This window comes from Denticeps clupeoides, chromosome 1 (assembly GCF_900700375.1).
Source record: "Denticeps clupeoides chromosome 1, fDenClu1.1, whole genome shotgun sequence".
NCBI classification, from domain to species: domain Eukaryota; kingdom Metazoa; phylum Chordata; class Actinopteri; order Clupeiformes; family Denticipitidae; genus Denticeps; species Denticeps clupeoides.
The window spans coordinates 21,779,234-21,791,555 of NC_041707.1; the positions used below are offsets into that span (position 1 = coordinate 21,779,234).

Genomic DNA, 12,322 nt, shown 5'->3' on the forward strand with positions numbered 1-12,322 from the left:
CGGTGGAAATGGACATTCAGATGGAAGCCAATTTGATGAATCTGTTTTTGTTACCTTCGTGCCTTCTTTGTTCATTATTGTCATCATCAAAAGCAGCTTCATTTGTGAATGATAAGAAGGTGTTCAGTATAAACCTCCAGGACGGTTGGAAACCATCCCTGTTGCCACCACTTAAGGTGGTGGAGAGAAGAAAGAGTGTGAAATGCTGCCATCAAAGCAAAATCTCCTGCTTTGGAGACTCAAATATTAAACGTTTTTATTTTTACATAACCTCTTGTGATATTTTAGAGTCCTGTGTCTTCAGTTAAAATGTTAAAAAATGCAAAATCCATAAATGAGTAGGTGCATCCAAACCTTTGTAAAGGGTGAGCTGCTGCTAGATGGTTAGAAGTTTAGGAAATGTCTCAAACACAACACACACTTGGATGCCACTTAATATATTTAGTTGGCATCCCTGGAAGACGAGCAGAGTACCATGCTGATTGTGATCATGTAAGTGAGTAAATCATGCATATGCCTTCATCAACTTCAGAAACCGAAGAGTTAGTTTGTCTGTTTAAATTCGATCTAATATAGGCTTGAGTAAAAACGTACTGATGAAACGTAAATGCACCAAATGTTGAAATCTGTATCTCAGTGCATATTAATCTAGACTGGTGGTAGTAATGAGGATCTGACTGGGGAAAAACTTCATCAATAGTTCAATAGTTCATTAACATTCTCCTGGTGTAGTTGCTTTGCCTGATCCACACACACAGAACCCAGCATCAAGTGAAACGGAGGCTAACGGCTATTTAACGCTAGAAATATGTTTATTAATAAGAAAAGTAGTGAAAATATGGGAGAAATACATTTATTCATGTGGTATTCACTCACTGTTCATATTTAGAGCTTGCAACCATAAAGATTTCTACACAAATACAGACCACAGAACAAACATGAACTACTCACCAAAAATTGGGCTGATGCATACAAATAACGAAACTAACAAAATGCATATTTAAAAATAATTATTATTGGCACAACCATACACCAAAAACATAAAAAAAAGGGAAAAAAAATCTCCCGTTGAGCAGTTCATGAGAAAAGCACCAGATTTAACCTTAGCAAAGATACACAACGTTCTCAAACATCCATTACAAGCATGTGGGTATAAAGAAAGGCTCCATGCAAAAACTTGGTTTCAATAAAAATAAAAATAAAGAAAAAATTAAAGCACAGAATTTCCAAACTTCTTGGTCCAGACCAAGCAATCTGGTCAAGCAGATGCCAGGTGGAAAAACAACAGACTGGAGAGAAAATTCAAGTCATAATGGTAATTCATCATCATTGGGACTAGATGTCTAGAAGACTGAATATCTGCTTTAATAATGCAGATAACAACACAAATGGGAGAGAGAGAGAAAAAAAAGGTTTGCTACATGCACCAATGAGCCCCAAAGGGTCAACCCCAGGAGCAAGGTCAACCTCAGGTCAGTAATTACTGTGATCTAGGTAGGTTTCCTGTTAAAAATGATGAGGAATGATGGCAGCATCACAAGCTGCTGTGTTGAGTTCTTGTTGTATTATTGGACCGATCTAAGAAAATCCCCATATGTCTGTGGCAATTTCACCTTTCTTTTACCATCCATTGCATCCATTAGTGCTGCCAACATCATGCCACAGATCCTACCAACCACAAGGACTTCACTGAACCACGGGTGCCAAAAAGTGCCAAGATTCACTTTAAACACTAGCCTCACACTCACTGCGTCTGCCTGCTGTAAGACTTCGGCTTACCATCTTATAGCCCTTAACAGAAACTAATGCACAGCAATTACGCTGCACACTAGAAAATAAAAAACTGGCTTGACAGAACACAGAAGAGGCAAAGCATAGGGCTCACTCTACCCTCCTCTCTGTGGGAATCTGTGGGACTAACTCAACAATGTGAGGACAACTTGCCCAAGAATTCCAGAAAGTAAATTAAAAAAAAAAAGCAGCCAAGGAGCACAGCACCCTCTTCCCAAGGCTACTTTGGAGATGAGAAGATCTAGACAGGACCCAGCATGAGTTGGGGAAAACCCCTCTCATTCTCTGCATGCAACTGACAATTTAATAAACCCAAAGGTAAACCTCACAGCCTCATCGTCAATATCACTGTGGCAACATTTAAACATTCAGAAAGTACAGAAATGCTAGACTAAAAAAAAAATTAAAGCAACAGTAACAAGCGTGCATCATCTGGTCTCACAACAATCTCACAATCTGTACAATAAGGCAGGGGTATGTGAAGTGCAATCTTCAACTGGGACAATAAGCAGATGCCTATGGGGATGCAATTCCCACAAAATAGTCCCCAGTGGATCACCTGGGGTGAGTTACCTCCTGCGTGAGTTGCTGGAGGGGTTCTCCTTTCTTTATGGACAGAAACAATTATCAGTAACAATGATCAAATTGTGGAAAAGTTCAGAAAAGCAGCAGTGAAATCTGAAAGAATGGTAATGAATGGAAACTAAGTGTAGTGGAACTGGAAGCAACTAAAAAAAAAAAACTGAAATATGAAACATAAACAAGCATTTTTTGTAAATGGAAAATTGTTTATTTCTTGGGAAAATAAAATGAAACAAAAGCTGATGATTTTATGTTTTTCCTATTTTTTTGTTTAAACCCTCATTTAGCATAAATAAATAAATGTACAACGGGGACAAATCAACATTAAACATTTGGAAAGTGTGATCTTCAATTCTCTCTGTCTTATTTGGCATTAATAAAGGAGAAACAAAAAAATGCAGCTTTCCTCTACCTCCCAAAATCAGACAACAGTGATTATATAGTCTATAATTTCTATACATAATGCAAAATATCTTATTTAAAAAAAAAATACAACAAAAATAATAATAAATTGCAGAACAAGGTTATACACACAATACATGAGGCAGTACAATAGTCAAAAACAAGAAAGAAAGAAAAGAAAAAAAAAAAAAAAGACAGAAAAAAGCCACTGGGGGGGAAAAAGAACATGGATCTGCCTTTGTAATTCCCTGATGGCTGAAAGATGGGAAGGACTCGTTCTCTCACATACACACTCATACACGCATGTCGATATGAATCATCCCTCAGAGACAAGTCCTGCAGTAATGTGCGTGGATGGTTTGAATGTGGTCAGGCTGACAGCCTGCAGGAGGAAAGACAGGGCGGATCTCATTGCCCAGTTTCAGTGCAAAATGTGGCATTCAGGATTTAAAGACCCTGTGTGTGGATAAATATGAGTGGTGAACTTCACACACAAAAAAAAACAACACCTTGCAAGCCCCTCAGGACAAGAAAATCCCTGCAGCCACTATTCAGAGCATCTTTGCTACAGTCATAGAACAGTGAATGTACAGGCTAACTGCAAATAAAAAAACAAATGATTGGCGCAATACCATCAGGTAAATTCTTTGATATGGATACAATCGGATTACATGGCCACTTGTGTTGAATGACATCATTTCATTTGATTGGCTAGTTGGTTCACAGATGGCGGTCCACCTCCCCTCCACTAATAAAGTTTCATACAGTCAACTGAATTATTTAGAGGGGTCATCTGAAGAAAACAGACATTAATTGATGACAAAACCAACAAAAAAAAAAAAAAAAAAGAGAGATCATGCTTTGAAGTTAAGGTTAGAAGAACACCACAACATAGACCATGCACTCAAAAACACCGGAGGTGACAAGCCTAGCCATCCACAAATTACCTTTCTCAGGGAAACCAGTTCAAGACACATAAAATCCTCCACTACACAGGCAGGTCTGGTAGCCATGCAAAGGTTCAACAGATAGAAATAAACATACAGACCAAAACCAAACCATAAGGAGACAAAAAGAAGATCATTTTTAATACAGGACACAGGACATGAGAAAATCTGTGCTAATCAAACTGTGCCAAACTTTTTGGAAAACAAATCTCTTTAAAAACTATAATTTTTAAAGTGTGTGTACCACACACACTGTTCACATCCTTTCTAATCTCTTTATTTCTACTAGTAACTCACAAGCACCTCTGCAGGAGCTCCTTCCAAGACAGTCGCAGGAAAGGAACCTCGAATGACCTGTGGTTTGACCAACAGCAATTATATTACCCTCTAACCCTACTGTCATCACTCACCCTCGCTCTGATGCCCCGGACTGAGAGGGACTGGACTAAGTGAAGCACAGGGCACCAAAAAAACCCTCTTCATAAAAACACAAGATTGACACAGAGAGGCGTCTGGAATGGAGGTACACTCACAGTACAGATGCATATACGCACACATACAGAACAAACACGGAACCTCTGGTCTAGGAAACACGTGACGCCGTCGACAAGATGAGGGTTGGGGGCAGGGGGGGGTTCTAAAACTAGCTAGGGCCTAGTGACGGCAGGTGACACCACAGCACTGGACTTGGACTACTTACTTTGTAAACTAGGGAAGGGCCAACAGCATGGTGAACGTGGACAGGGGAACACGTGAGGGTGGCGGGGGGAGACAGATACCCTGTTTTTGCTTGTTACATTTTTTCCCCATCTGTGCATCTGACCTACTCTCTTAAAGACACAAAACGGATACTTTTAAGCCTCCTCTTTTTGGCTGTTACTGATCATTTACTGATCATTTACTTAAGGATGGGGATGTGTCATTCAGGATTTTCTTATTGATTAGTAAACCCAACAATCAAGTGTAACTATTCCTTCCTGAAGAAGCATGATAAAAAAAATTACCAAAAAACACAGAAATCCCAAATGCAACCATTTACAAAAACTCAAAACCACCACACTTTCATTCAGCGTGGCATCACAGACACCTCAAATTACTATAATAAACTGTACCGCTGCTGATTTTGGCCCAACACTTCAAACCCATACCAGTTTTACACATTTTCTGAAGTCGCTATGGTAACACCTCATCTGCCTGGCATCTGGATTCATTGAGTCTGACTTCTGGCAAACAGAGAAGAGTAAAAGAACGTGAAAAGGGAGAACAAAATATGTTAAACCTGCAAAAGCCTGGTGTAGAACGTGTGGCGAGAACTGGTTGAACCCTACCCTTGACTCTACTAATTCCAGGTTAAGTAGCACTCTGGGTATAGAGAGAGGTGGGCAGAGTGCGATTGTGTTGCACAGAGACAACAAGAAAAAGAAACAAAAGGGATTCACAACAGTTCGTTTGCCTATCGAGAGAATAATGAAGGTGAGGCGAGTGAAGGAGGAGGTGGGGCAGGCAGTTGTGAGCGGCCTCAGATCCAGTCTGATGCCGGCCAGTGAGTCCAGTTGTGTGGGTGTGGATGTGCGTGGCTGAGTGACCTTCACAGTGTCTGAAACAGCAACACTTGGGTGTTCACTTATAGTGAAATGGCTCCTTGTGACACACACACAAACACCCCAAATAATAGTGGTAATTGAGTGAATAGAGAGAGAATTGGACAGAAAGCAGGACACCAGGTCAAATGGGCAGAGCATTATGGGTAATGTGTGTGGTTTTTTAAAAAAAATTTACAAAATAAAAAGAGCAATCAAAACAGATGGTGTCAAGCTGACGTGTTAAAAGAAAAGAAAGAAAGCTTAGGGCACAAATATAATTATGTCTACATTAGCACCATTCCTGTGGCGGTACACTTTTGTCCTGATGCCCTCAGTCCTAAATGAAAGTTAGGGAATTAAGGACTAAAATTATTAATAAGAGAGCAGCTATTTGTGTATGTGTGTGTGTGTGTGGACAGGGGTGAGCTGTTTCAGACCACATGAGCAGTCACACACACTTCTACACACATCGTCCACCTCCTGGCTTCACGCTCTCCTTCTCTTGGATCAAGCTGTCCTACATGTCTCGTTCTGTATTTGGTGTTCAGATTTCCTCTTCTTCTCTCTCTCTTGTACTCGTGCTGTGATTTTTTGCCATCCCATTTGGCACACATGTTCCCTTGCTGGTTCTACATGAACTGCATCTGGAAATTAGAAAGGGGGAACAGAGAGTGGCTTAAGATGTTTTGCTCTAATAAAGTGAAATAAATTAAAGGGCACATAGTCCATTGTGACCAGAAGCAACCAATCAGTGAGACTAAATCCATGTTGGTTGTGAACATTTACTCACAGAGAGACAGAATTTCAAACTGCAACCATAGATGCATGTCAGGTCAAGTGCTTACAAGATATCTGTATTTTGAAGAAAAATTCTTCAAAAAAGCACAAACATTTGTTCCAAATTTGAATTCCATGTAGATTTTGCTCCATTTGATCTGCTTGATAAAACAATTGTGTCTTTTGGCTTGACAACCTTTTCAATCTATTAAAAAATTCAAACACTGTGGATAGCTGTGCACCCCATAGCTGTGCTGCAACCCAGAGATGTGGATGCAGCAGAGTTCAGGTGAGGAAAGATGAAAAGCTTACAGGAATCCATTCATCCGATCAGCTGCAGAGACGCACTCCTTAACCTAAGCCAGCATTCAGATTGTGAATGGGGCAGCTGCCAGGCCAGGCCAGCTGGTGGCACTGTGGCATAAAGCTCTGCAGCTCTCATTTCCCCACTAACTCAGGATGAAAGAAACACTTCCCTATCTGTTAAACAGGAGAATTATCAGACCAATTTTGCAGCCCACTTTTCACCTCCAGCCCCCAAAATTTCAAAGCACAACTAACAGCTCAACAAAATAAAACCCTCAAATCTGAACACTAAAATGACCTTTAAATAAAAATCTGGCAATTATTTCTTTCTTTTGACTTTCTTTCTGATCTCTAATTCTTTTAACTCCAAAAATTAAGAGATTGAATAAGTCTAGGCTGAACATAAAACAAACGTTTTTAATTGGATCAATTTTGCACAATTTATGTGCACAATCTGTTAGTAGGAGCCATTATAGTCAGGGGAAAACATTTCGTTGTGTCACCTTGTGCTATGCTGCAGTGTTCCACAATGACAATCACTTCACTTTCACTTTACTGAAATCTATTGTTTAAATAAATAGTTTTGGTAAATTGTACATGACTAATAATGGGGATAGAGGTTTTATGGTAACAGTACCAAATAACTACACTCATACACTCATAAACCGCTCAGGGTCATGGCTGCTGGAGACGCTGCCAGGACACTGGGTGCAGGGTTGAATCTCACCCAGGGCAGGGGGCGCTAGCACCACAGTGTTTGTAACATTTATGGGCTAGGAGAGTTGGGGCACAGCAGGCGGTGTTATGTGGAGCATGTGCAGGGTTATATTTCACTCATTTATCTGGGAAAAGGTCCTGAAGGCTCTTATCCACAGAGGCAGAGAAGCATCAGTTAAGTTTTAATCAAGCGAAATGGGTGAAAAATGTCTTGAACTGAAAGAGAGAGAGAGAGAAGAGAGGTGTCAAGAGGTTCTTTACCTGGGCTCCCGGTATTGGGGCAAAAGGGTTGGTTGGTCTGAGGACAGGCTGGTTGTACATCATGGGCTGGGGTGTCATTACAGGAACCCCACCCATCTGACCCATCTGTGGGGGAACCTAGAGGACAGAACACAATATATTGACAATCAATATTTAAACTATTTGGCTGTTAAGTGACTCAATCAGGTTCCTAAATATACACTGTGTAATGAGGAGATAAAATATTGTCTGAATATGATCCTATGCTGAAAAATGACAGAACCTGTGGAGGGTGTAACAAATGCTATTGCACTTTCTTCTTTTTAAATGTCACTGTTTCATTCAAACATGAAATACAGCCAAAAGCATTCCAAAGCATTCAGGCACACAGTGTCTATCTGTTGCAACTTTTGCTTCCTTTCCACTGCATAAATTGTAAAGATCTTGGATGTTATAATAAGAGTTTTGATCATGTATCTGATGAGAGCATCGGGGACGCATACTAACATGATTATCTGCTTTCTCTGTAGAGAGCGCCCTGGCTGTTTTAAACTCAGCCTTATTCCAAAATATATGTTTTTTCCCTGAGAATTCTACACATATCGATTCATGACACAAGTTTTTTTTTTATAAAATGTATTTAAAATAAAAAAACTGAGAACTGATGTATATACAGTATTGTTCAAAATAATAGCAGTGCAATGTGACTAACCAGAATAATCCAGGTTTTTAGTATATTTTTTATTGTTACATAATCCTGTGAATCACTAAACTAATATTTTGTTGTATGACCAACGTTTTATAACTGCTTCACATCTGTGTGGCATTAGGTCAACCAATTTTTGGCACCTTGCAGCTGTTATTCCACTCCATGATTCTTTAACAACATTCCACAATTAATTTACATTTCTTGTTTTTGCTTCAGAAACAGCATTTTTGATATCACCCCACAAGATCTCAATAGGATTAAGGTCCGGAGATTGGGCTGGCCACTCCATAACATTAATTTTGTTGGTTTGGAACCAAGACTTTGCACGTTTACTAGTGGGTTTGGGGTCATTGTCTTGTGAAACACCCATTTCAAGGGCATGTCCTCTTCAGCATAAGGCAACATGACCTCTTCAAGTATTTTGACATATGCAAACTGATCCATGATCTCTGGTATGCGATAAATAGGCCTAACACCATAGTTGGAGAAACATGCCCATATCATGATGCTTGCACCACCATGCTTCACTGTCTTCACTGTGTACTGTGGCTTGAATTCAGAGTTTGGGGGTCGTCTCACAAACTGTCTGAGGCCCTTAGACCCAAAAAGAACAATTTTTCTTTCATCAGTCCACAAAATGTTCCTCCATTTGATGTGGCCAGTTGATGTGTTCTTTGGCAATTTATAACCTCTTCTGCACATGCCTTTTTTTTTTAACAGAGGGACTTTGCGGGGGAATTCTTGAAAATAGATTAGCTTCACACAGACGTCTTCTAAGTGTCACAGTAATTACAGGTAACTCCAGACTGTCTTTGATCATCCTGGAGCTGATCAATGGCTGAGCCTTTGCCATTCTGGTTATTCTTCGATCCATTTTGAAGGTTGTCTTCCATTTTCTTCCTCGTCTCTGGTTTTTCTCTCCATTTTAAGGCATTGGAGATCATTTTATGTCCTGAACAACCCATATTCCTCAGGCTTTCAAATGCATGTTCAACAAGTGCTGGCTTCATCCTTAAATAGGGGCCACCTGATTCATACATGTTTTTCACTAAATTGATGACCTCACTGATTAAATGCCACACAGGTATTTTTTTTAACACGCCCCTTTTAATTACCCGATTGCACAGCCTTAAGAGTGTGCATATCATGAATGCTGGGTCTTGTTTGCTGTTTGAAAATCTACTGCACCTACTGGTAACGTTTTTGCCATGTAGCAATAAAAAAATATACTAAAAAACCTGGATTATTCTGGTTAGTCACATTGCACTGCTATTATTTTGAACAATACTGCAAGTATTCACAGCCTTTACTCAATACTTTGCTGATATACCTTTGTCAGCAATTACAGCGCCAAGCCTTTTTGAATATGATGCCACAAGCTTGGTACACCTTTGCAGCACCTCTCAAGGTTGGATGGGAAGAATTGAAGCCATTTAAGATCTCTCCATAGATTTTCAATCGGATTCAAGTCTGGGCTGGGTCACTAAAAGACATTGACAGATTTGTCCTGAAGCCACTCCTTTGATATCTTGACTGTGTGCTTAGGGTTGTTGTCCTGCTAAAAGATGAACCGTCGCCCCAGTCAAGTTCAACAGTGCTCCGGAGCAGCTTTTCATCCAGGATGTCTTTGTACATTGTTGCAGTTGTCGTTCCTTCTATTCTGAGCAATTACCGGTTTCCTCCAAACGTGACACACCAAAGAGTTCAATCTTTGCCTCATCAGACCATAGAATTTTGTTAATCATGGTCTGAGAGTCCTTCAGGTGCCTTTTGGCAAACTTTTAATAATGAGTGGCTTCCAATTTACCGGTACAGGCCTGATTGGTGGATTGCTGCAGAGATGTTTGTCCTTCTAGAAGGTTTACCTTTGCCCACATAGGACCTCTGGAGCTCTGACAGTGTGACTATCATGTTCTCAATCACCTCCCTGACTAAGGCCATTCTCCCCTGACCACTCAGTTTATGTGGCCGGCCAACTCTAGGAAGAGTCCTGGTGGTTTTTAACTTCTTCCAGTTATGGATGATGGAGGCCACTGTTCTAATTAGGACCTTCAAAAGAGCTGAAATTTTCCTGTAACCTTCCCCAGATGCCTTAAGACAATCCTGTCTTGGAGGTCTACAGACAATTCCTTTGACTTCATGCTTGGTTTGTGTTTACATTTACATTTACAGCATTTATCAGACACCCTTATCCAGAGCGACTTACAATCAGTAGTTACAGGGACAGTCTCCCTGGAGCAACTTAGGGTTAAGTGTCTTGCTCAGGGACACAATGGTAGTAAGTGGGATTCGAACCCAGGTCTTCTGGTTCATAGGCGAGTGTGTTACCCACTAGGCTACTACCACCCATGTTCTGACATGAACTGTCTATTGTAGGACTTTATATAGACAGGTGTGTGTCTTTTCAAATCAAGTCCAATCAACTGTTTTGTCCACAATTAAGCTGCAGAAACATCTCAAGGAAGATCAGGGGAAACCGGAGGCTCCTGAGCTCAAATTGTTTCATGGCAAATGCTGTAAATACTTGTTTTTGTTTTAAAGTTTTTTTTTTAATAAATTAAGACATGCTCAAATGAACTTTTCTTACATTGTCATTTTGGGGTGTTGTGTGTCAAATTTAATCCATTTTGAAATAAGGTTGCAGCATAAAATGGAAAAAAGTGATTAGTTGAGAATACTTCGGATACACTGTATCTTGGCAATAATAACTACAGCATATATGTGCTTAATCATGCTGCACAACAGTACACACTTTTTTTATTTCGTTATTCAATACAGCTAGAGAACTCCGGCGGGAGCCACATGAACAGACAAAGCCCACAATAAGTACCCACCATTCCATACACAGGCACTTGAGGTGTCGTCATGGGAAATGCCATCGGAGCAGGAGCCTGTAAGGAGGTAGAAAGAAAACATAAGTGAACATGTTATACAGCAGACTGTGTAAGACACCCATGAGCCGGGCACTGCAAAATCTACAACACGCCAAATACATGCAATCTGAACAGTGTGTGTGTGTGTGTGTGTGTGTGTGTGTGTGTGTGTGTGTGTGTGTGTGTGTGTGTGTGTGTGAAAATAGTTATTTTTAGATTAAACTAAACAGTGATGTAGACAGGAAATTGTTTCATTTGAATAAACTGCATTGAAGACTCATGTCATCCACAAGATTGAGGTTGCAATGGTTTCATTTTCACAGCACTGATCACCATCCTGCAGGGCCACCAAGGGACAAACACTGACATGTACATAACAGCAAAATAACATAACCTATTGCTACAATGTGTGGGGTGGAGGAAAACAGACATCACCAAAAGACCAGAATGGGAAGACAAGGCACAGCCTTCACTTTAAAAAATAATAACAATAACCTGCCTAATATTGAGTAGATCCCAATTTTGTAGCCAAAATAGCCATAAACCATGGAGGTAAACCACTAGACCTTCTGAAGATATGCTGTGGTATCTGACACCAAGCAGGTCAGTAGCAGTAAGTTCCTTTAAGTTCGGTAAATTGTTAGTTGGTGCCTCCATGAATCAAACTAGTTTTCTCAGCACATCCCACTGATGTCCTACAGGATTGAGATATGAAATATGTCAACACCTCAGATAAAATGTTGTTTTCCCCCCCAAACCATTCTGGAAACATTTTTGCACTGTGGCAATGCAGATTATCCTGCTGAAAGGGAATGGAATCAGGGAATCAAATTTCCATTAAGGGAATGTTTAGGTATGGTATATGTGGGACATCAAAATGAATGAAGGACCCAAGGCTTCCGAGCCTAACTCTGCCTCTGCTAGCTTGCCTTCTTCCCATAGTGCAACCTGATGCCATGTCAGGTAAAACACACACGCACACACACACACACACACACACACACACACACACACACACACACATCAAACCAGGTCACTTTTCCATTGCTCTAGGGTCCATTCTGATGCTCAGGTCCTAACCACTCCAGACCCACAAGAGCTGCCCTGGCCAAATCCTTATGGCATTAAGCGTTTTCATCAGCTTCACTTGATGCCCAACATATCCCATATTAATAAGTACTTACAGCCAAATGAAATTATCAATGCTGTTCACTTCACTTGCAGTGGCAGCCTAGCAGGTAAAAAAGGGAACTCTGTCAGGTTAAAATCCTGAACTGTCAAAGTGACTCTGTCGTCTCCTTGAGCAAGGTACAGTCCCAACAAACACTGCTGCCTTGGCTGCCAACAGCTCACCAAGGGTGATGTGCTTGCTGTGCATCACAATGACAAAAACAA

At 40.5% G+C, this 12,322-nt stretch overlaps 1 protein-coding gene across 14 annotated transcripts in view; it reads right to left on the minus strand.

The window, feature by feature from the left end:
- Nucleotides 1–793: 793 nt before the first annotated feature.
- The window catches only part of LOC114787857 (phosphatidylinositol-binding clathrin assembly protein), a 43,870-nt gene continuing 32,341 nt past the window's right edge, over nucleotides 794–12,322 (minus strand). For 12 of the 14 annotated variants that reach the window (XM_028975822.1, XM_028975815.1, XM_028975867.1 and 9 more), the window contains 3 exons: nucleotides 10,889–10,945; nucleotides 7,367–7,483; nucleotides 794–5,949 (listed from right to left, as the gene is read on the minus strand). In XM_028975822.1, the coding sequence (XP_028831655.1) occupies nucleotides 5,935–5,949; nucleotides 7,367–7,483; nucleotides 10,889–10,945 (189 nt within the window). In that variant the 3' untranslated portion in view covers nucleotides 794–5,934. The remainder of the gene's footprint in view (nucleotides 5,950–7,366; nucleotides 7,484–10,888; nucleotides 10,946–12,322) is intronic. The other 2 variants (XM_028975807.1, XM_028975779.1) reach the window with 1 other exon arrangement.